The sequence below is a fragment of the Emys orbicularis genome, chromosome 8 (assembly GCF_028017835.1).
Source record: "Emys orbicularis isolate rEmyOrb1 chromosome 8, rEmyOrb1.hap1, whole genome shotgun sequence".
NCBI lineage: Eukaryota > Metazoa > Chordata > Testudines > Emydidae > Emys > Emys orbicularis.
The window spans coordinates 20796539-20819506 of record NC_088690.1 but is presented as its reverse complement, the minus strand read 5'-3'; the positions used below and the strand labels follow the sequence as shown (position 1 = coordinate 20819506).

Genomic DNA, 22968 nt, shown 5'->3' with positions numbered 1-22968 from the left:
GTAATTGTTGAAACATTTTGTTGAATTTTCTTTGTTTGATATTCAGCTAAACATTGAAATGTTGACATTCCTCCGATGGTGAAAAGGCTTACAGCTCTCACTACTCCTTAGGTTTGCCATCATCTTAGATTTACAACAAAGATGGCGATACTGTGAATAAGATACAGTCAGTGCTTAATTTGTAATGAAAGAGGTGCCGGGGCTCAAGCAAATTTTTTACATTAATAACAGATGCAGCAAGCCTAGAGGTGCCAGAGCTCAGCCCTGGCACAAATTAAGCACTGGGTACATTGATTTTCTCTCTCTTTCCACAACTAATTTCACTGGGGGAAAATATATAAGGTGTTTTTATAAAGTAGGGGTCCTGCTTTAAAACATTTGGTTGGTGGGCAAAATACATTCTAGGTATTTGAATTTTGAATAGCAGAAATGAAAGGCTTGTAGGGGAACCTAGGGGCAGGGATTATGCCTATCAAATCCAAGGCCATCACAGATTTCAGGGCTTTTCCTGATGATCCCATCAGTTATACAAAATATCAGCGTATTGTCTCTGTTTTTGTTAATTGCTGCCGAATGGCCACTTGAAAGAGCCGCTGGTGAGCTGAACTGGTGAAATGGCAACAGGCTCACTGAGGGCATGTGCACCTGCATGGCATCCCCACACCAGGCCTGCCACATGCTGAGACCTTGCCCTCTCTGTAGCAACCTCCATGGAACCTGAAAGGAGGAGCATGGGTTGCAGGAGGGAGGAGCTTAGAAGTGGCACCAGCAAATAGGTCTGCCTGCAAAAGGCTGGGATGTAAAGCTGAAATTTAGAGCAGCTCTGTAAATAGCTGTTTGAATAAAGAGTTTGATTTAATACGAATGGCATAGTCCGATGTTATTCAGCTCATAGAATGAAACATTCCCCACTTCAGACTCTCCAGTAAGCCTCCCACTACGTGACTTCTTAAACCAGCCCTTCCTTGCATGTAGAGTCAAATTCACAGGGTAGCGGGAAAAGAGTGGGGGTGCTTGGCTGAGGAGTTAGAAAAGTGAAAACCTTGTCATGTACACCTCCCTGATGCCCACCAGAACCATCCCTGCATTCTTTTATCTCCCCTTCCCCACAAAACTCTCTCCCATGATAGGTGTCTCACTTTTCAGTAGGAAATTCTGGTTAATCTATCCCCAAGGATCTGCTGATGTTGTTAAAATATGCCATTTTGTACAAACTGGTGTATTCCAAAGGCAAATAATTGCTTTTCAGAAGAATTTTTATTAACATGAAATAGTGATAATTCCTATGGGCTTTTTCCAAAAGGGATTTTTCCTATAGGCACAAACTCAAGGGGTTAGACCTCATCTCCAAATAGCACCCTTCGTATAAAGTCTATGTCCTAACCAAAAACAAAACAGCACTCACTACTAAAAATATTTAAGGAATGGCACAAAACATGGTTTGAAAGAAAAATGAATTTCCTTCAACATTTTATCTGCAAGCATACAGGGATGACTCCTTATCTTGTAAATCCCACTGACACAATGAAAACTTTGCATAAAACAACATTAAATACCTTTTGGTGCTATGTTTTTATACTAATTGTTTTATTTTCTTTGATTAAACATCAGACTGATTTGTAAAACTCATGTTCTAAATCTAAAGTGTTTGGGAAAGAACTGACTAGATGCTGCCATTCTTCTCAAGCTCTGCTGAGTCCAGGTGCCACACACTACATACAGTGAGCACATTATAAAGACTGAGAAATTATCTCTGTAGAAGATCAGAGGGGAATGTTTATATACATGTGTGCTAAAGTACAGATGTGTAAATGTTATGTTGGAAGCTTATATTTAAATATATGTAAGTGAAACAAAAGTGGCAAAGTCTGTATGAGGAATAACTGTAGATATACTACCCAACAGGGTTTTTTTTTAAGAGTTATTTATAGTATTCCAAATACTATTTACACCTCTACCCCGATATAACCCGACCCGATATAACACGAATTTGGATATAACGCGGTAAAGCAGTGCTCTGGGGGGGCGGGGCTGCGCACTCCGGTGGATCAAAGCAAGTTTGATATAACGTGGTTTCACCTATAACGTGGTAAGATTTTTTGGCTCCCGAGGACAGCGTTATATCGAGGTAGAGGTGTACATTGTTTTCTGTGTGCATTAATTTTAATTTTCTAAGAAACAGTATTATACTCCAAAGCTGACTAGGAACTACACCTCTCCCTCGATATAACGCTGTCCTCGGGAGCCAAAAAATCTTACCGCATTATATTGAACTTGCTTTAATCCACTGGAGTGCGCAGGCCTGCCCCCCCCCGGAGCACTGCTTTACCGCATTATATCCGAATTCATGTTATATTGGGTCGCGTTATATCGGGGTAGAGGTGTATTAACACAAATTTATCAGGATCCTATATACAGCAGTTCTTAAGTTTAAGTCCGTGAGATGCCTTCTGAAAAGAAAGAATCCTGGCCTGTACTTTAGCAAATAATTCAACTGAGGTGCAGGAAGAAGGGGGAGAGGCTTAGTTATACATAATACTGCCTTAGCATCTCTCTACCCCACAACAGAAGCAGCATTCAAACATTCTTCTCACAGTATAATCTACATTTGTCCGGAGTGTCTTGGTAGACTAATAAATGAAGACCTCTGCTCAATGTGCAGCTATGGTCAAAAAAGCTAACAAAATATTAGATGCACAGGAATGAGATGATGAACAATACAAAGAGTATTATAATACCTTTACATAAATCAATGATGTTGCCTTAGCTGGAATACTGAGTGTAGTGCTGGTCTCCTCATCTCTAAAAAGCCATTGCAGTCTTGGAATGGGTTCAAAGAAGAGTGACCAGAATGATCAAGGGCACGGAAAAGCTCTCTTAGGAAAAGAGATTAGAAAGACTGTGATCGTTTAGCTTAGAAAAGACATGAATAAAAGGGATTGTGATAAAACATATACAATTATTAATGGTCTAGAGAAGGTAGTTTGGAAGCTTCTGTTCTCCTTGTCTCATAAGAATAAGGGGCCATTCAATTAATTTAAAAAGTGGGAAAATTAAAACCAATAAAAGGAAATATTTTTCACATGATGTGTAATTGTCGAACTCATTGCCACAGGAAATTGTTGAGGCCAAGAACTTATTAAGATTCAAAAAGAGACTGGAGAATTATATGGATAATAAGAATATCCAGAGTCATTGTAAATAATGGTATAAATATTGTAAGGGACATTAAATCTTATGCTTTGGGGCTTAAACCAATCTCCAATTCAGTGGTGCACAAACTTTTCCAGTCATGCCCCCCTTTACCATTAACAGAATGTGTCCATGCCCCCCCCCCCCACTCCATTACTGAACAGCCAAGGCTTCCTCAGCAGCAGAGCTTGGGCTGATGGAGGAGATATATGAGAATATATGAGAGTAAACTCAGATATGACATTTCAGTGTGGACTAAAATGTGCTGCTTCAATAGGGTGCAAGTTATTTGACCCCTTTTGGGTTCACAGCTAATTTATGACTGAAATGTCTGCCTGTACCTCACTCATTACCACTTAGAATTCTTCCCCCTGCATGTTGATGAGCTACAATGCAAATTCGTTTTTGCTACCTTGTTTGTTTTTAGGGATGATTTTCACAAGACTGTGCTGTGTTCCACAAGCAGAAAAAATCCTCCTGGGATTCTTCTTATGTCTTCTGTGTCATAATCAATACGATGTACGTTTTCAGGCTTTTCCTCTGCAACCTGGAGGACTAGCACCTTGAAAATAAAGCTGAGATACTCGTGTAATTCCCTGAATCCAGGAGTTAGGACTTTAAATACCGAACCTTTTGAGGCTGGCAATAAAAGCACAAGAGTAGGCAACACAGCAAATGTGCTTTCTAGAGCTGGCCCGTGAGTCGTGCCGTGCTGCTAGTGAGACACATGGCCACCGTGTTACAAACAGCGGGGGTGGAGCTGCACTGGGGATGGGGTGAGCCCGCTGTGCCTGCGGGAGACGCTTTGGGCAGAGGGGCCGGTGACGCTGCCATAGGGCGAGAGCTCCGGGTCCAGGCATACCCAGCCCCACCCACCTGTTGTTCCATCCCAACGTGCGCAAGGCGCGCGCACCCACCTCTCCCGAGCCGCCTGGGGCTGCTTCCTGCTAAGTCACCTGATCGCGCTCTCTGTCACGTGGCCGCCTGGCTCCTCCAATCAGCGGCCCCGGTGCGCTCGGGCCGTCAATTCAAACAGTTAGACCGCGACGGTTAGCAAGTGTCATCCTGCTGGGTGGTCGCTCCCCCCCGCCCCCATCCCTGGCCTGCGTACGGGGCCGCGGCGAGCAGCATGGAGAGCCGGCTGGTGACAGCGGGGCCCTACCGCGCCACCAAGCTGGTTAGAGGGGATGGGGGCCGCGGGTCAGCACACAGGGCCGGGGGACGAGACTCTGCCGATGGCGGGGGAAGGGTCTGTGGGGTGCCGGAGTGTGCGGTGCAAAGCGATTCCTGGTGGGGAGGGGGACTGGAGCCCCTGAGGCGACGGGTGCCAGGGGAAAGGCAGCAAGGAGCGATGCGGGCCGGGGGCCGAGCCCCTGAGGGGATGCGGGAAAGGCAGCAAGGAGCGATGCGGGCCGGGGGACGAGCCCCTGAGGGGATGCGGGAAAGGCAGCAAGGAGCGATGCGGGCCGGGGGACGAGCCCCTGAGGGGATGGGTGACTGGGGAAAGGCAGCAAGGAGCGATGCGGGCAGGTGTGGGGACGGGGAAAGGCAGCAAGGAGCGATGCAGGCCGGGCGCCGAGCCCCTGAGGGGATGGGTGACGGGGGAAAGACAGCAAGGAGCGATGGGGGCCGGGGACTGGCTGGGAGGGATAGGGACCCGTGGTCTAAATGCGCTCAACGTTTTGCTTTAATCTTCTCTTCTCTCCCCCACCCCCGCGTGCCCCGTTCCCGTTCCCGCTCCCTTGCAGTGGAATGAAGTTACTAAATACTTTCGAGCAGGGATGCCATTGAGGAAGCACAGGCAACGCTTCAGAAAACACGGGAATTGTTTTAGTGCCGTGGAAGCCGTGGACTGGCTTCACGAACTCCTAAGGAACAACAGGAATTTTGGTCCAGAAGTTAGTAGGCAACAAACAGTTCAGTTACTAAGAAAGTTTCTCAAGAATCATGTAATTGAGGATATAAAAGGAAGATGGGGATCAGAAAATCTAGATGACAACAACGACCTATTCAGGTGCTGTACGGGTGTACACCCATTGCTAAACTGTGAAAACTAACCAAGAGTACTCTAACGAGATCAAGTTACTTTCTGTGGGGAAAGTAATTTTCAGTCAAAAGCAATACTGATTCACCAGGAAGTCTGCTTTTCCTCTACTCCTTCATTAATAATGCTGTTATGGGCTGCAGCCCAGCATTTCTGTAGCACTAAGTGCAAGGGGCCTGTCACCAACCCCACCCTGGCCCCAGAGCTTGCAAGGAGGATAGCATGCATAAGCATTCCTACATTGTGCTATCTCCCTCCCGCGCCAGTGCCTTCTATCTACAGCGTACTGAAGGTATAATCAGAGCAGAATCTGCTCCAAGGATTTAACTTGAAAGTTGAACTTCCCCCTACTGTCCTCCAATGAATTTGAAAGAAGGGAATGATATTCCAAAGCTAATTTGGAATTTTGCCTAATTTAAATTACATATATGTTGTAGAGGTGTTTTGTGTTTTCTTCTTTTTATCTTAAGCCTCTACAGAGTCTTATTGGAATCATCACTGGGCACTAAATTTTTTGATGAAACTAAGTTCTTATTTTTTAATATGTTCTGAATGCGTTTACATTTATCTTGTTAATTATAGATTCCCTTCAACCTCTCCAGTTAAAACTTTGCAAAGGAGGTCTCTATTGAAAGAGAACACAGAAAATATTCCAAAAGAGGAAGGAAGTCTCTTTAAACTACCACATTTCTCCAGGAGGACTCCTAAAAAACATGAATTACTTGATACCCTGGTAATAACTTGTGCTTCTTATCGATCATGTGTTCTTTTCAGCATTAGGAAAACAAAAATAATTACCTCCTTTAGTGGCTGCATCATCTACTTCTGTAGAATCTTCATCTCCAGTTGAAAAAATAAGCTAGCAGCTTCCTTTGGACTATTCTCAGTGAAGTACAACAGTATGAGAATGCAACAGAAAGACACAGCAGCCCTGGTAACAAAAAGCCTTTATGCTATATGTGGCTGCTTACAGCTTGGAGTGCAACCTAAGATCTTAAGAAACTTGAACGGTAGATGTTCAAAATACTGTTTGTATGAAAACCATCTTAATTGTAAACTTTTATGTGGACTTGCTGAAATCTGACAAATTGGAAATAGTGAAATTAAGTACACCTCTACCTCGATAAAACGCTGTCCTCGGGAGCCAAAAAATCTTACCGCGTTATAGGTGAAACCACGTTATATCGAACTTGCTTTGGTTCGCCGGAGTGCACAGCCCCGCCCCTCTGGAGCACTGCTTTACCGCGTTATATCAGAATTCGTGTTATATCGCGTCGCGTTATATTGGGGTAGAGGTGTATTTGTGGTTTTTAATTGTATGTAGTAGATTGAACTACACTGTACAGTACAAACTGAAATCTATATATACAAGCTCTTCTCTTACCTACAACTTTAGATTAACTATAGACTAGTATTGGCTTATTCTTTTTTTTTCTCATTTAGTCACATAATAACAGAACTAAAAAAGATCACTTAATGCTCCTCCTCATTCCCCCCCAAAATATGTTTTATATATTTAAATATTTGATTCTTTTTTGTCAAACGATTAAGATTCCTCATAAATTCTTACAAACTTTATATATTTTAGGAACACTGAATCAGGATACATTACTTAGCTGGTAACTTGCCTAACTCTACAACCTTGAATGTAGCTGCCCAGTCATTATTTGTTTTATTCTTTTGCTAATTTTTTTGTGCTTCTGACTTTCTGAATTTAGGCCCCAGTCCTGCAAGCACTTACGCATGCATTCAATATTTAGGGCCTTGGTTTCCCTTTTCATTCTGCATTTCGTTACTTTTGCCTTTAAACTTCAAAATTATGGATTTTTTTTTTTCTGTGGTGGACAGTAAACATTAGCAGTGGATGGAAAAGAGCTTTAGCCTTCTATTTTAAATTGGGATAAGACCCATTCAGTGATAAGAGAGCTTAAATTATAAAAAAGAAAATGAATGCGTTCTTTAATTTGGAATAAAGCCTTCTTTACAAGTGTATGTGAGTAGGTTTTTGTTTTTAAATAACATTTTACTGGAATTTTGAGTTTGGCTTTTGAGATACTTCAGAGAGTCAACAAAATATAACACGTATGATTGCTTATTTGTAGGAGAACATAGAAAACACAAAAAGTGAAATAATGGAAGAGGACAAGGAAAACTTACACAGGAAGAAAATAAGTCAAGAGGATATAGAAGAAATTTGGCGAAACATAATTTTGATACAGTAAGTCAATAACAAACTGGAAATAGTTGGGGAGAGTGTATGTATATATCTTTTCCTGCCAGTACATAGGGATTAGGCCATTTTAGCTTCAACATACCATCAGAGCAGAAGGTACATCCATGAGTACATGCTGTGTTAATAATCAATGATCTAAACAATTTATGAATTGCTTGCTTCTTGCTGTTGGCTCTTTCTATTGGTTCAGACAGACCTTTCTATTGGTTCAGACAGACCTTTAGTCATCTGGCATAAAAACTTACCTCTGACTCTTGGAAGCATTGGTCTTGGACTAAGAACTTCGAGTTTAATAAGTTAAATTTTGAGTTTTTCCTTGTTGAAGAGGTCCTAAAGTAATTAGCTTGTGTTCACGTGCTGCCAAGGCTTCTGAAACAACATTTGTTCTCTTCCACCCTACAGCTTGCAAACCATTTTAGGTCTACCCTCTCTGGAAGAAGTCTTGCACTCAGCCCAAGTAATTCCTCAATATGTCATGTACAACATGAGTAACACAAGTAAACATGGTGTTGTTGTTCTGCAAAACAAATCAGGTTTGGTTTTGTTTTTGACATTTGCTTGAAGTGCCAGTATTTAGTTATTGTCAAGTGGGAGATGACAGTAATTAACTATAGTAGTTCTTAAAACAGATTTGCTTAGAGTGATAAGTCTATTTTTCTTTCAAAATTAGAAAGTAGGGCAGGTGAGAATGTAATAAGTATAGTGATTTAAAAATCATTCTATGTATTCTTTTAAAACTAGTTAAATTCTATATACGATCTTCCTGTATTTAAAGTTTAACATCAGGTGGCTAGTTTATATAGTGGCAGTTGCTGAACAATTTTCTTACTTTTTTTTTTTTTTTTTTTTTTGTAGAAGACCTCCCTCATTGGGTATTGTCAGCTATGAAGTGCCTTGCATACTGTAAGTTATACAAAAGTAGTCTTTAAAATTTCAGATATGAAGAAGCTTATTTTGGGGAGTGGAAATTCCAAAATGTTTGCTTATATGTGAGAGGTACTAGGCTCTTCTACACTGGATGCAAGTTCAACTATATCTAACAACCTGACATATTCAGAAGATATAACAGTAGGCTGCATAAAACAGTTGTGTACAAAGGTGACCTGTAAGGAAGAAGAGGTAAAGATAATGAAGTTATGTGGTGTGCATTAAAGAGGAAAGAGATCCTATAGACCAATGTACTACTCCTAATCATTGAGTAGACTACCTAAATATCCTAGTGCCAGGTTGCTTTCTATGGATCCATGCATGAATCTCTCCCTACCCTTTCAGAAGGGGATGATCAGCTGGGGAGTTTAACTGAAGTGAGGGAAAGATGGCAACATTCCCCAACCAATTAGGGAATCTGCAGGAACATACAACGTAGAACTCTATTAATGTTATATGGAGCCCTGCTATGCTGGAAGACCTCCCTATCTCTTCTCACCATAAGGAGGGTTCCAAGTGGTAGCTACAGACTCCTGAGTCACTGGAAGAAGCTATGCTGGCAGGGAGCTGGGCAGAGATGAAACTTGAGTCTTCAGGCACAGTGCCTCTGTGTGGTTCCTTCTCAGATGTGGGATTTCAGGGACTAAACTACCTGCTTCTTGCACAGAACTGCCTGCTTCTCCCAGGCTGTGAAATAATTCAGAAGAAAATCTGAGCCAAACCTTGAAGAGTTTGCTAGTTTGGCCTGGCCCAGCCCATAATGTGATTATTTTTATTTTTCTGAATAGGCATCAAAAGTGCTCAAGATTTTTGGCATTTTTGATGCAAAATCTGTTCTCATTGCAGAAAGGAATATTCCATAGTTTCCACTCTAAAGAACTATCTTTATTAGCTACTATCCTTAATTGAAGGTGTGACAAACTTGCAGCACAGTCCTCTCCACTCTAGTATTTATATAGAAAAGAGGGAATGAAATGAAGAAGTGGAATATTTTCAAGACATAGGTATATGTTCCTATATTGTAGAATCAGGATAGCAAAATTAAGCGAATTCTCTTGAGAAATGAATGGGCGTCACTTCTATCTATGTAATGATCTGCACTGCATTTTTCAAGTTGTTGGCTTTGAACTGGATTAAAATAGGCTTTTAAAAAATAATGTAAAATTTAGCAAAAAGTTTATAAACTTAAAAAAAAAAATACTTTACACATGTGAAGTGGGCTAACAGAAATGACTTCACTTGGGCTTTTGGAATGTCAGTCTTTCACTTAAAAAAAAAAAAAACCCACACACACACACTTTATAAATGCTGATGAATGTATATGCATGACTGTGTTGAAAATCTTGTATCCAGTTGAATTCTTCATCAGTTGTACAGTGTCTGATATGTAACTTTTTTGAGAGAGAGATTTTGGAGAGGTAGGGAAAACATGAGTTTGACCTCATTGAGTTTCCTGCAGAGCAGTTCTCCTCAAAGAAGCAGTTTGGGGCATGCAAAATTTAGAAACATCATGTCTCCCAACTCAGTTTTCACCATTTCACATGTACTGTATCTGCACTGGTGCCTATGCCATTGTGTGGCTTTTTTGCTTCCTCTCTCCGCACAACCTCCAGCAAAACTCCATAAGAAGCTATGGTGGCATTGGCTGTGTCATTGCATGCATATATGTATCTCTCTAACTGTTCAGTAGCAGCTGCAGGAGGGGCCCATATGCAGCTAATAGAGCTTGGAGTTGAGTTTGCAGTGGGTGATTCACAGAAAGTGTCATTTCCCCCCATTCCATGCACAGCCCCTAAAAAGCCAGAGTCCATTTGTGAAGAAAACTGTAAAGGAAAATGGGGACAGGGCAGAGGATGCTGCTTTGCTTCATCCTAGCCCATCTTTCTGTGGGGGTATGGTGGAGACCCATCTGCAGGGAAACTCTGGTTCAGTTTATTCTCTCCTTGTCCTCATCCATGCCCATAAATTGGTTAATTACATGGTTCATTGCCCACTTTTGAAGATGCTGTATTGGATGAAGAGCAAACCTGAAGTGCGCAGTTGTGATCATCCGGGCGGGGGGGGGGGGGGGATATCGGTGAACAAAGTTTGCTGTTATTGCACCAGTTATGTAAGCTTTCAGTAGTGTGTGTGCACTTTAAAAAAAAAAACAACCAAACACACACCTGTCCCCTAGCTAAAAAAAAAAAAAAACTTTAGCAGCTGTATTAGTGAATTGAGCCCTAAGCATCTTGAATATGAAAAAATCTTAAATCTATTCTGAGTATCTGAAAATAAACTCCTACGTGCCTGTAATTTTTGTTTTATTGCTTATGTGTATGTAATCTGTTTGGTTTGGGGTACTTTGGGGGTGTGTGTGGTAATTTTAACAGAAAAACTAAATTGCTTCTTTGGGCTCCTTTTTTAGGGGTGGGTGAGAAGCAGAAAGGGTTGAAGTAGTCAAATAAGGGACTTCCTCTAAATTATTAATATTGAAGTATCTATCTTCTAAAGTTGAGTGACAGCTTCTTGCTCATCTGTTGCTATATAAACAGTTTTATTCTGTTTCTGCATACTAGTTACACAAGGATGAACTACTGGTCCAATGTTTGTATAAGTAGATGGCTGACATGACACTCCTTGAGAAATACTAGGCTGTCCCTACCATTCTTTCAGCTAATGTTGCAGAAGTTTTTTGTTGTGTGGTTTGGTGGTGGGTTTTTTTTTTTTAAAGGTGATTATGAGAATAGTACTGTCGTGAGCCTTCTTTCCTCACCTTCTTTTTAGGGCCTAGAAGTAATGACATGAGCCAACCAACTTACATTGGTTTTGAACGGGATGTGTTCAGAACAGTCGCTGATTACTTTCTCAATCTACCTGAACCATTGCTTACTTTTGAATACTATGAACTGTTTGTGAATATTCTTGGTATGTATGACTTGAGAAATAACCTATTTTGTTAAGTGTAAAGTACAAATTTGGGTCTAGTGGGTTACACACATGTAATTGTGTGCAGAATTTGGCCCCCAATCTTTATGGCAGTATGAATTTGTGGAAGGCTACCAGTGCAGTAGTAGTTCTACATTACAATCTGAGTGAAAATACAACTACATTCTTGTGACAATAAATCCATATAAATTATCTGGTCTGACACTGTCAAAGTATAATAACCACAGTCTCAAATAGTGTAAACTAATCCTAGTCTTGGTTTTAAAAGCTAAATGTAAAGTTTTATTGTCCTTAGTCTTGCATGTATGGGCTGTTTGTTGCATGTCTTGTTTAATGCTTTTTTTTTTTTTAGCTACAACTAACAATGTGGACTATATTAATGTCTTATATTTGTTGACTGTTCTGTTTTACTTAGCTACTTCAGTTCGTTCTTATCTTGTTCACTTTCACACCACTTGCATCTTAACTTGTATTTCATTTTCTGATAGTTGTGTGTGGCTACATCACAATTCCAAATAGACCCAGTGGAAAACACTGTATCCAAGATGAGGCGTGTGACCCACAGCCTTCAAAAACTCTGCACTTGAACTCTTTCAAGTCAACTGAATGTCTTCTACTAAGTTTACTTCGAAAAGAGACTGAAAAACAAGAGGAAGAATCTGAGTCTTCTGGAAATATTTCCCAAAATGAACGTACTCTTCAAAAAGAATGTGCTAAAAAATTACAGCACTATAACTTGGCATGTAAACGAGCCAGTGCTCATGATCTAAGAGGAGGAAACTGTAAAAATCTGTCAGGTTTAAGGAATGAACAGGCCCTGTCTCTCAAACTTAGGGCAAGGTGCTATTCTTTGGAACAAATTGCAGCTACTACCTCAAGTTTTTGTAATGAAATGGGATCCAACTCCCTCTATCAATCTGACATTAACATAATATCAGGCAAAAATAAGGAAAACCCACTACTACATTCTGGGTACAAAGCAGAATTGCTGTTGGATCTTGGATCAGATAGCACTGGGCAGAAACAACTGTGTGGTTCCAGGAGAGTGTCTGCATCAACAGTTCACGACCAAGAGCTATGTAATGGGAATCACAAATCTAAGCAACTCTGCACGTCTCAGAGTTTACTTGGAAGCAGTAAGTCCAGAAATTGCAGTGGCATCAACACACCAGTTGCTGAAATCACAGTAAAACCATATGCAATAGTTCATCTTGGACAGAGGAAGTCAAGTACTACCAGTGTGGTTACTATAGTAGAAAATGAGCCTAGGGATTCTGATATCACAGTCAATAAAAGACTCTGCAAAAGTGCAGTAGAACTTTCAGAAAACTCTTTCACTCCAGCTTCCTTTATGTTGACTGGCACGCAAAGTAAGATTGCTCTCCAAAGCATGTGGTATTGCTTACTGTGTTGACTAACTGTCTCTGCTTTCCTACTTTCTTTGGCCCCATTATTGGATTTTTAAATAGCAAAATCTGTACTTCATGGTTTGTTTAAAGAATATTCTAATGGCTATGAAGTTAAGTAACTTAACTAATTATATTAAATACAAGCTTTTGTATCTTCCATAATACATGCTCGTGGGTAGTATCCTCTCAGGGGAGAGGGATAGCTCAGTGGTTTGAGCATTGGCCTGCTAAAGCCAGGGTTATGAGTTCAATCCTTGAGGGGGCCACTTAGAGATCTGGGACAAAATCAGTACTTGGTCCTGCTAGTGAAGGTAGGGGGCTGGACTTAATGACCTTTCAAGGTCCGTTCTAGGAGATGGATATCTCCATTTTTTCCCCCAAATAGTGATGTCTAAGCAATTCACCATATTTTGCTCTTTGTTCAAGTAAGTACTATTTCTTGTGATACAAACATCTGAGAGAAAGGGAGGAATCAGCATAGATTTCCCTGCTTCTAAGTGATTTCTCTTCACGTTCTTTGAAACTGGATGCTGAATGAAGTTTCTAGGTGTCTTTAGATGCCTGGAAATTGGCCAAACAATATATAATAGAATAACAGAAAATACTCAACACTAATGTGCAGAAATAGCTTCAGTTATATTCCTCAGCTAGTCTTGACCTGCATCAATAATATGTGTCAGAACAAAATGAGATTAACTGGGGGTGAAGACCATGCAAAAAATGTTGAAATAACTGATCCCTTTTTATGTTAGAGCAGACTGTGCTATAAAGTGGCTGCTGTCTTAACTGAATAAAATGAAATTGCTGATATTGAGGTACCACTGTCCTTCATATTGTTTCAAAACTTAATTACAGCTGTTTTTATAATTATTAACTTTTAGATCTTCTCCGGCCTCATTTAGAAAGAGTTGCTATTGAAGCACTACAGATATGCTGTTTGTTGCTTCCTCCACCAAATCGTAGAAAGCTTCAACTCCTAATGCGTATGATCTCTCGAATCAGCCAAAATGTTGATATGCCTCGACTTCATGATGCAATGGGCACGAGGTCTCTGGTAAGACACCTTTTTCTAAGAGTATGGATAACTTTATTCAATAGCATAAAAATAATGCTTAAATCTGAGAAAAGCAAGAATATTCAATATTAACGGAGGAACTTAGTCTTTGTCTCACTAATTCTAGTATGTAACACAAATATGTCACTCCTGGTATACTTGTGAAAATCTGTATCAAAGTAAACTCTCTTGTTTAACTCCATCTGAACATATTCTAAATAGATTTTTGGGGAAACTTTTTATTTGAACAGCCTTTATTAACTTTTTAAAAGAACAGAAAAGATTCAGTATTCTTTTTGCTTCAATGATTCCTTCTACACCTCACTGTCAATAACTAAATTGATATTGTGAATTAAATTCCTACAAAACCTTGTAAGTATTTTTTAATTGACTCTCTGTTTTAACTGATATGAACACAAAACTTATTTTGCTTTCCTGTAACTTAAAAGGTCTAATGGATATGTTTTGAAAAATAGTTTTTGGCTAAAACTCTTGCAGTGTGTCTACTTGAGGTAGTTTATTTTTGTTTTGTCCAGTATGGAGTGAATTTCCATAGCCGAGCGTTGGCATAGCCTTTTTATTATATAAATGTTATGTCAGGACTCTAGCTATTGTACACCGATGCCACTAGATGTTAAAATTAAGAGTGGACCTAACTGTAGGGTTTACATTTTGAACTCTAGTAGGTCCAATGCCAGAAAGGAAACAGAAGTGAGTCTGTTAAAGGCTTAAAGCTGTAAGGACTGAATTTAAGCTTGCAGTGGAAAGAATAGAGGTATTTACAGTTGTTAGAATGACATCAAACCTTTGTTTAGTTCTCTTACCATACTACCTACAGTTATTTAAAAACACATTAAACAAATACTGATTAAAGAATGTTAATTAAAAATGGGAAACAAGAAATGAGTAAATACTTGTCAGTTATTGCAAGTGATGTAACAGAGGTTCTGACCATTTATGCCATCTTGAACTCTCTTTTTTGTGTAAGAGACTAGGGTGTTAGCCAGTGAGTTTTCCTACATAAACTGAAAGGATGGTGAAGAACTTAGTATAGTTTGGTTGAGGTATGGAACTAGAACAGTGATTCCAAACTGGGGTTCGTGAACCCCTGGGGATTCGCAAAATGTTACAGGGGGTTCTCAGGAAAAAATTCCCTAATGGTGGACAGAGCTGTCCCTAGGGACCCCGGGCAGCACAAGGCCAGGAGCCCCTGGACTTCCAAAAGCTAGGCAGATCAATGCAAGCATATCTATCACACTGAGGAGATTTAAACTTCAAGACTCCTTATAAGAAATGGAAAGGGAGGTGGATATTTTTTGCTGTTTTTAAAATCAAATAGGCCGCTAGTATTGTTTTCTAAATTATTATGAAAAACAAGTTTAAGCTTTGTTGTAATGTGTGTTGTTTGCCTGAACTGCTCAAGACCTGAATGCTTGTGTAGGAGGAATTCTTTGAGTTGGCTTCTTAAATACCTTCATGCTGTTTCACATCTGATACTCCTTGATGAAACATAGGAGCCTTGTCTTATAACAGGCTTATTCAAAGTGATACAAGCTACGAAAGTGAGATCTTGGAAGAGTGTTGCTGTTTTCATAATGTAATAAAAATACAGTAATGATAAATAATAATTAATAATAAATAGTGTGTAGTAAGCATGTCATAAAAATAAATTTTATATTTCCAAGATCACTGCTTTTATAATTTATACTCAGGTAAAGGAGAAAATCCCTGGAAATATTCATTTTTAAGGGGGGGTTGCAAAACTTGACATTTTAGTGAAAGGGGTTCACAGGTTGTTAAAGTTTGAGACCCACTGAACTAGAAGCTAGGCAGATCTGAGTTGTATTCCCAAATCAGTGTATATAGCCCTTACTACAGTGGGGCCTTTATCACTGATTGGGGCCTCTAGATCCTGCCACAACACAGTCTGTAATGGTTCTGGGGAATTCATAAATATTATTAATAAAGTGATTTGAGATCTGCAAATGGAAGACGGTGTATAAGTGCAAATTATGTGTTGTTTGGCTTTTTTTTAAGGAGAGCACTTCCCCTAACTTCAACTGAATATTGTTCACTTCTTACTTAAACTATTGCTGTATTGCTGTTTTGTTCAGCAACTGCCACGTTTCATCCCAAAGATGACTATTTCATAGACAAACTTATTCCTATTGTATTTTGTAAAGCACTTGGGATCCACTAATACATTTGGGTGAAATATGCCAAATAAATACTAGTTCATTATTCATTTAGCGCTGTTGGTATTCCTCTGCTACCTTAAGCAGAGGGGAGTTAAATTTGGAAGAACCTAGTGGGCAGGTGAGGAATAGAAATATCAATTCTGTGGCATTTTAGCCTCTAGATCAGTGGTTCTCAACCTGTTTACCACTGTGGGCCACATATGCAGCTCTCTATATGTTATTTGGGCTGCATCCACACTATATATACTATCTGTATGGCCCTGAGGATGTTACATGGGCCACAGCTGTGTGCTGATTGGGCCAGGGGTTGAGAACCACTGCTCTAAATCCTGCAGTATTAACTCCCTCTGAGTCTCCTCTTCTGCTGCTACTCTGCAAAACCAGGAGATGTTTCCATGGGGAAAAGTAACCCTGATAGCTATTTCAAGGTGTGTCGCTTTTCCTACATAGCAGAGAATGTGAATGTGAATGCAGTTTTCTTGTACTCTTCTTCCTGGTTAAATTTTTTTGAATTTGAAACTCAAAACTGTAAGCTCTAGTTAATCATAAAACTAGAATTATACTCTGTTCTTATACAAGCATCACTTTGTTTCAAATGGGGGAAAATGGCAGATTTCCTTCTTGCTCCATTAATATATGGCAATAGTGCAGGAAGGTGAGGTACATCTCTACCTCGATATAACGCTGTCCTCGGGAGCCAAAAAGTCTTACTGCGTTATAGGTGAAACCATGTTATATCAAACTTTCTTTGATCCACCAGAGTGCACAGCCCGCCGCCCCCCCGGAGCACTGCTTTACCGTGTTATATCCGAATTTGTGTTATATTGGGTTGCGTTATATCGGGGTAGAGGTGTACTTTGATGCAAATCTGTAGCAGGGAATGCAGTATGGAACTGCAGGGAGAAGGAAAAGAATCCAAATGCCATAGTTGTACATACTAATAACCTGTTAAAACTTCTAGATGATACAGACTTTTTCTCGATGTGTGTTATGCTGTGCAGAAGAAGTGGACCTTGATGAGCTACTTGCCACAAGATTAGTTTCATTTCTAATGGATCACCAGCAAGACATTTTTAAAGTTCCAACTTACCTACAGGTTGCAGTGCAAGATCATATAGAATCTCTAAAGACAGCTCAGGTGGGTCCTGTGACAAAAAGTTGAAACCTCTTTGCTAATTGCTGTTTATGAATTGTAGGGTATTAAACTACTACTGTCAGTTTAAAAAACAACTATATTCCATTCCTTTTTTTTAAAAAGTACAAACTTTCATGCAACTAGCTTTACAATTATAGATAGGTTTTTCACTTTTTTTAGCAATTTAACTTTTTAAAACTTGCATTTAATTTACAATGTAACTGAATGCCAGTGAGGCAATAACTTTGCAACCAAACAAGATCCTTCAAGCATGTGTAGACTTTTTTGTTGCCCTTCTTGTTTCAGTTCCAGTATCCAGGGGAAGAAATCAGTGCTATTTTGCCAACTTATTCATATTGTAAGCGAATAACTCCTCAGGAGTTCGATGAACAAAAAGTTTCTACCTCTCAAGCTGCAGTTGCAGAACTCTTGGAGAACATTATCAGGGACAAAAGCTTGTCTCTGAAAGACAAAAAGAAAAAGCTAAAACGGGTAAGAAAAGAAATGGGCTATTCTGTTTTTGGGGGGTTTTTTGGTGGGACTTTGGTTTTGGGGTTTGTTGTTTTTTTAGAACACTCAGTTGTAGTTTGCAAGATGGTTTTTAAAAATTCATAAAGGTGGAGGAGAGAATTAGTTATCTAATTACTAGATCCTGGCACATCAGCAAACTCTTTAAAAATGAATTCTAGTCTGATAGCAAAAAGAATTGGGTACAGCCATCTGGATGAGTACTTGTCATGATGGCAACTTCTGATCCTGTTTTGAAGGGGGCTTGGTCTCCACTATAAGAATTCATGTTGGTTAGCAACAATGTTTTTCAAATTAAGTACAATTTAAGAGTAAAACACAAATCATTTTTTTTCAAAGCCCTCTGCATTAAATACCAACTCTGTGGTAGGAATTAGAGTTATTTCTTGTGATATACTAAATGCACCAGGTTTCTTGCTTAATTTTTGAGCCAGGATCTTCACTAGGTAAAACTCTGATGTAAAGGGTGCAAAAATAAAAATAAGTGGTTTTGGTTAAATTTTAAGACCAGATTATTTGGAATGAGAAGCCCTCTTCTGACCAAGTAACTGGTACTTTCTAACATACTGATAGAGTTCTGAACAACTTACATATTGCTTCAGGTTATCTGATATTTCTAAATTCTACTAATCTGCTGTCTAATAGTCAAACTAAAAGCTCAACAACTTTGGCAGGACTTAATGCTGGAGGATTTTTTTCTCTTGCAGAAAACCTTTGGCAAATATCTCTGATCAGTGAATAGTGTACTTGTCCCAGAATTTACTAAGCACATCTTGTGACTCAAACACAGCTCCACAAAAGCTGCTTTTAAATGTTCAAGTTGCCCCCTTTTCCCTCTTCCCCTCCCCCAGCCTCCACAAAAAGAATGATTTTGTAGGACTTGAAATGTTTCTTAAACTTGGTCACAAACCAAAAGGCTGGGCCTCCATTTTTTTTTAATTAATTGAAACTGGCTATATGAAATAAATAGTACCAGCATTGGTAGAGTAAACCTTTTGACTACCCCCAAATTTCTTTGTGGAGCCGGGAGGGAATTCCCCATGCACCCCTTGCCTTTCAGCCCTGCAAGGATCAGGCTACAGCCTCTGCAGAGTAAGGAGTGTAGAGAGAGCTCTAGCTGTACAGCTGCTTCCTGTGCGGGGGGGGGGGCTTTGATTTTGGGGCTCACTGCATTTGCTCTAAACTGGCCCTGTATGCATGTGTATTTTTGGACAAAAATGCTCTGGTGTTGTGATATTGAAATGCACAAGTTTGCCTCAGTAGCTCAAGCTGAGGCCTAGGTCTAGCAGAAAGCCACACAGATAAAAGTACAGTGCTCATCTGCACATCCACAACACACTAATTGCTAAATAAAATTACTGTGCTGGAATAGTCAGTGAATGTTGTGCCTTCATTATACCTGAAGGCAACCAGAAAAGTGCATATTGCTTCTCTGGCATTTTCTGGCACACTGCAGTGCGTGCAATGACTTTTTGTTTGAAACTGAAAGGTTGGGGGCAGGGGGTTATGAATATTGTTTGGTTTTGGTGTACCACTTCCAACAAGCACATGCACCACATTCTGGGAACTTCTCATATAAAGTCAATTAATTTGTAAGACTGCTTGAGGCCATGAGAATATGTAAGAATTAGTAGTTTTACTCTCCGCGATTGAGGCAGACACTACATACTTTCCTGAAATGATAACCCTGTGGAGCATGTTGGCTTTTTTGTTGTTGTGGGTTTTTTTTAATCCATATGCTCTTTCCTTTAGGAGTAGGTCCAATTATTTCTGCCATCCACCCCAAGCCTATAAACCAGGGGTAGGCAACCTATGGCACGGGTGCCAAAGGCGGCACGCGAGCTGATTTTCAGTGGCACTCACACTGCCTGGGTCCTGGCCACTGGTCTGGGGGGCTGTGCATCTTAATTTAATTTTAAATGAAGCTTCTTAAACATTTTAAAAACCTTATTTACTTTACATACAACAATAGTTTAGTTATATATTACAGGCTTATAGAAAGAGACCTTCTAAAAACGTTAAAATGTATTACTGGCACGCAAAACCTTAAATTAGAGTGAATAAATGAAAACTCGGCACACCACTTCTGAAAGGTTGCCGGCCCCTGCTATAAACTGTGCTGTCATTTTGAAAAAGCTGACTTCATCAGCAGAAAGTTTTTGATCTGTTGAATAAAGTTCATATACCACTTCCCTCTTCCGGACCACTGCATCAAAAAATAGAAGAAATAATAGGAAAGCAGCTTGGTTTCAGAAACCCATTTTTGATGTGATATTCCATATCTACAGAGCTGTAGATATTCCAAGCTGCTTTCCTATTATCTCTTCTATTTTTTGGTGCAGTGGTTGGGAAGATATCTACAGATATGGAAAACAGGATGAGTAGGAAGCTTTCCTAGTACCATCAAAATTTGCATAATTTAAACTTTAATGCAAAAAACTAAATTTCTGTTGTTATGGTCATAAAAGATTCCAAATGAGAACAGAGTGTGTGCCAATGCAAGATTGTCTTCCTTTGTCTGCAGATAGCTAGCTCCAGTTTTGCTATGCTGCAGAAGGGTGAAAGCTGACTGGAATGTTCAGAACTTTGTGGATGGTGCAAACTGATAAGCATGATGTGTATGTCACTGCTGTTTGACAAAGTCAGGAACAACAGCAGAGACTAACATTTAAAATGGAGAGATGGGTGTAGTTCTGCATAAGGGTAACTGGCATTGGCTGAGTACAGGATAGAGGAGTGCTTGCACTTACCTCCATCTCCAACACAGTAGCCAGTAGACCATGGAGTGGGAGTGGGAAAGAAAGAGAATGTACTTCTTTTTTGTGTGAGAGAGAGAGACTTCAAAATTATCAGAGTCGGATCTGAAAGATAAAACCCATGAACAGGGTTCAAGCATGCCATCCGGGTAGGTATTCTAGCACCTCTTTCCCAGCAGCTGTTGGAGGCAGAAAGAGAAGGAAAAGAGGATACTTAGCACTAGAGAGGAACTAAAGAGTTAAGCCATGCTATATTATAGAAAAGAAAATGTAGAGTAAAGCCTTGAAGGGAAGTAAGGCCTGACAAAACAAAATAGGGAGTACTATACACTTTTAAACAATGCATTAAAAAGAAATGGGATAATATTACAGTTGAATGCAGTACAAAATAGTTATTTTCCTGTAGGGCAGGGGCCAGGGGTTTGGTAGGATATCACAGCAAAGATATTTTTCATCCTGGCTAGCAGGCTTACTCCCCAGACTAATAGGTGACTAATCAGGTTGTTATATTTTTCAAGCTCTCTGTATCTTCTTTTAAGTAGTTTTTTATAATTACTCTTTTGTTTTTTAGTTTCAGAAGGAATATCCACTGATCTACCAGAACAGATTTCCAACTACAGAAAGTGAAGCAATATTATTTGAAAACAAACCAACAATTAAGCAACCAATGCTTAGCCTGAAAAAACCAAAGTTTCGTAGTGTAAGATACTATTAGGTATTCGACTATACCTCTTGAATCTATTTATCTGATAGGTATATGCATAATCTAGTGAAGGACACTTACTATGAAAATCTGATATTTACTTTGTGGAAGGGGAGAGAGATGTGCACATGCACACTTTATGTTGAAAAGTGCCAAAGTATCTTTCTTCTGAAGATCACTTTTCACTTATCAAATCTTGAAATGAGATAAATATTTAATGTTTACAAGTTACCCAACACATGCAAACAAATATTGAGTTGTATGTGTTGAATCTCAGAAGTAGAAAGAAATGTGAAAAGAAACATGAAGTTATTAGTAACCAAAAAATGTCTGTGTGTTATTACTACAGTCTGGGAAACTAATGGTATACATATTGTTGTAACTTTTGTGTTAAATCTGTTTTGGAAATGATGCTATTTAAACTGTAGTTTTGGTTTTTAATCATTTCTTGTGTACTGTATAAAAGCTCTGGTTGGCTACTCCGTATAGTGTGTACTTGCAACAAAACATTACCTTTTTGGATTGAGAAAGGTGACATCCGGGCCCCACTGACTTCAGTAAGGCTAGAAATTCACCCTAGGTTAGGAATTAATCTGTTTATCCAACTTCAAACTCGTATATACTTTTCATTTGCACTCATTTGTAAATCATTAAAATCATCTTAACTTTTTAATATATTTATACATGTTAAAACTATTATACTTGATTTTATATGTATTTCTAATTTTTGATGGAAAGCTGATCTCAAATACATGGATAACTGACCTGATATTCTGCTCGAACAAAATAAGTAAGAGGGGAGGATGATATATGCCAATTTGGTTCAGTGTAGGTATATAGGTATTGTATATTAGGCTTCAGTGTTTTATTTATAACACTGCTGAGCTGGCTTTTACAAGACTTTTGGAAAATGTCCGTATTGTTCCCTCTCTTAAACATCATGGGTGATATTATGGCCCTAATGAAGGCAATGGGAGTTTTCCTGTTGACTTGGTGGCTAGGATTTCATCCCTTATCTTCAGCAGGATTTTAAATCTCTGTGCAATAAATTTCACATCTTGAAAGTAGTTTTTTTTCCAGGTATTTCCATATACTATGTTATCATTTGTGTACTATTTTTGTTGTTGTTGTTGCCAGGGTTTTTTGTGGGTGGGTTTGGTTTTTGTCTTTTAAATTCAGGACAACTTGTGCATATGTAGAATGTAGGGGGCTTTTGTTGAGAGGGCGGGTTTGTTTTATCCATTCAGTTTTATGGATCACTTATTTGTGTATTGTATTTAAGCACTTTTGTGTATTGTTAAAGGTATACATTAGATGTAAATGGTCACTGTTAGTTATGCTGGTGATTTAATGTAGTTAAATCACAGTTTATTATCTATTTAATGCAGAAGACTTGTCATATTGTTAAATTCTTTTGCACACTGTACATGCATATTAAGCCATACCGAAACTAAACTTTGATTGTAGGGAGCACGTGTTTTTGTGTGTGTGGTTTTTAAACACTGGATTTGTAGATAATCTTTTTGGATGAAGTCCTGGCCCTATTGTAGTCAATGAGAATTATACCATTCATTTCAGCAGGACCAAGATTTCACCCTTTAACAATCCAGATCCAGCCCCTAAATTCAAACATGTGGAACTGTAAACATGTGAGTAGCCCTACAAGGGGATTACTCTTTGTAAGTGTTTGTAGAATTGGGCTTGCAGCTTGTACATAAAGTAGCTGCACTACAGCTGTAAAACAACAACCAGCTAAATTATTTAGAATCAGTGAGAGATAAAAAGACTTCCTTTAAAAAGTGGAAGTCAAATCCTAGTGAGGCAAATAGAAAGGAGCACAAACACTGCCAACTTAAGTGCA

The 22968-nt window shown here is 39.3% G+C and overlaps 1 protein-coding gene across 1 annotated transcript; it reads left to right on the top strand.

The window, feature by feature from the left end:
• Window positions 1-4321: 4321 nt before the first annotated feature.
• Window positions 4322-21119, top strand: DEPDC1 (DEP domain containing 1). The gene is made up of 12 exons (XM_065409561.1): window positions 4322-4369; window positions 4941-5206; window positions 5819-5969; window positions 7339-7454; window positions 7872-8002; window positions 8325-8372; window positions 11163-11303; window positions 11813-12694; window positions 13615-13787; window positions 16947-17123; window positions 17427-17612; window positions 20976-21119. The coding sequence occupies exons 1-12, from the start codon at window positions 4322-4324 to the stop codon at window positions 21117-21119; spliced, it is 2463 nt and encodes an 820-aa protein (XP_065265633.1).
• The last annotated feature ends 1849 nt before the right edge of the window (window positions 21120-22968 follow it).

Excerpts from the sequence above, each read along its gene's own strand:
- DEPDC1 (XM_065409561.1), top strand. The coding sequence starts at position 4,322 with ATGGAGAGCCGGCTGGTGACAGCGGGGCCCTACCGCGCCACCAAGCTG. Across the intron at positions 5,207-5,818 it reads GACAACAACGACCTATTCAG|ATTCCCTTCAACCTCTCCAG; the intron begins GTGCTGTACGGG and ends TGTTAATTATAG. Across the intron at positions 8,373-11,162 it reads TATGAAGTGCCTTGCATACT|GGCCTAGAAGTAATGACATG; the intron begins GTAAGTTATACA and ends CCTTCTTTTTAG.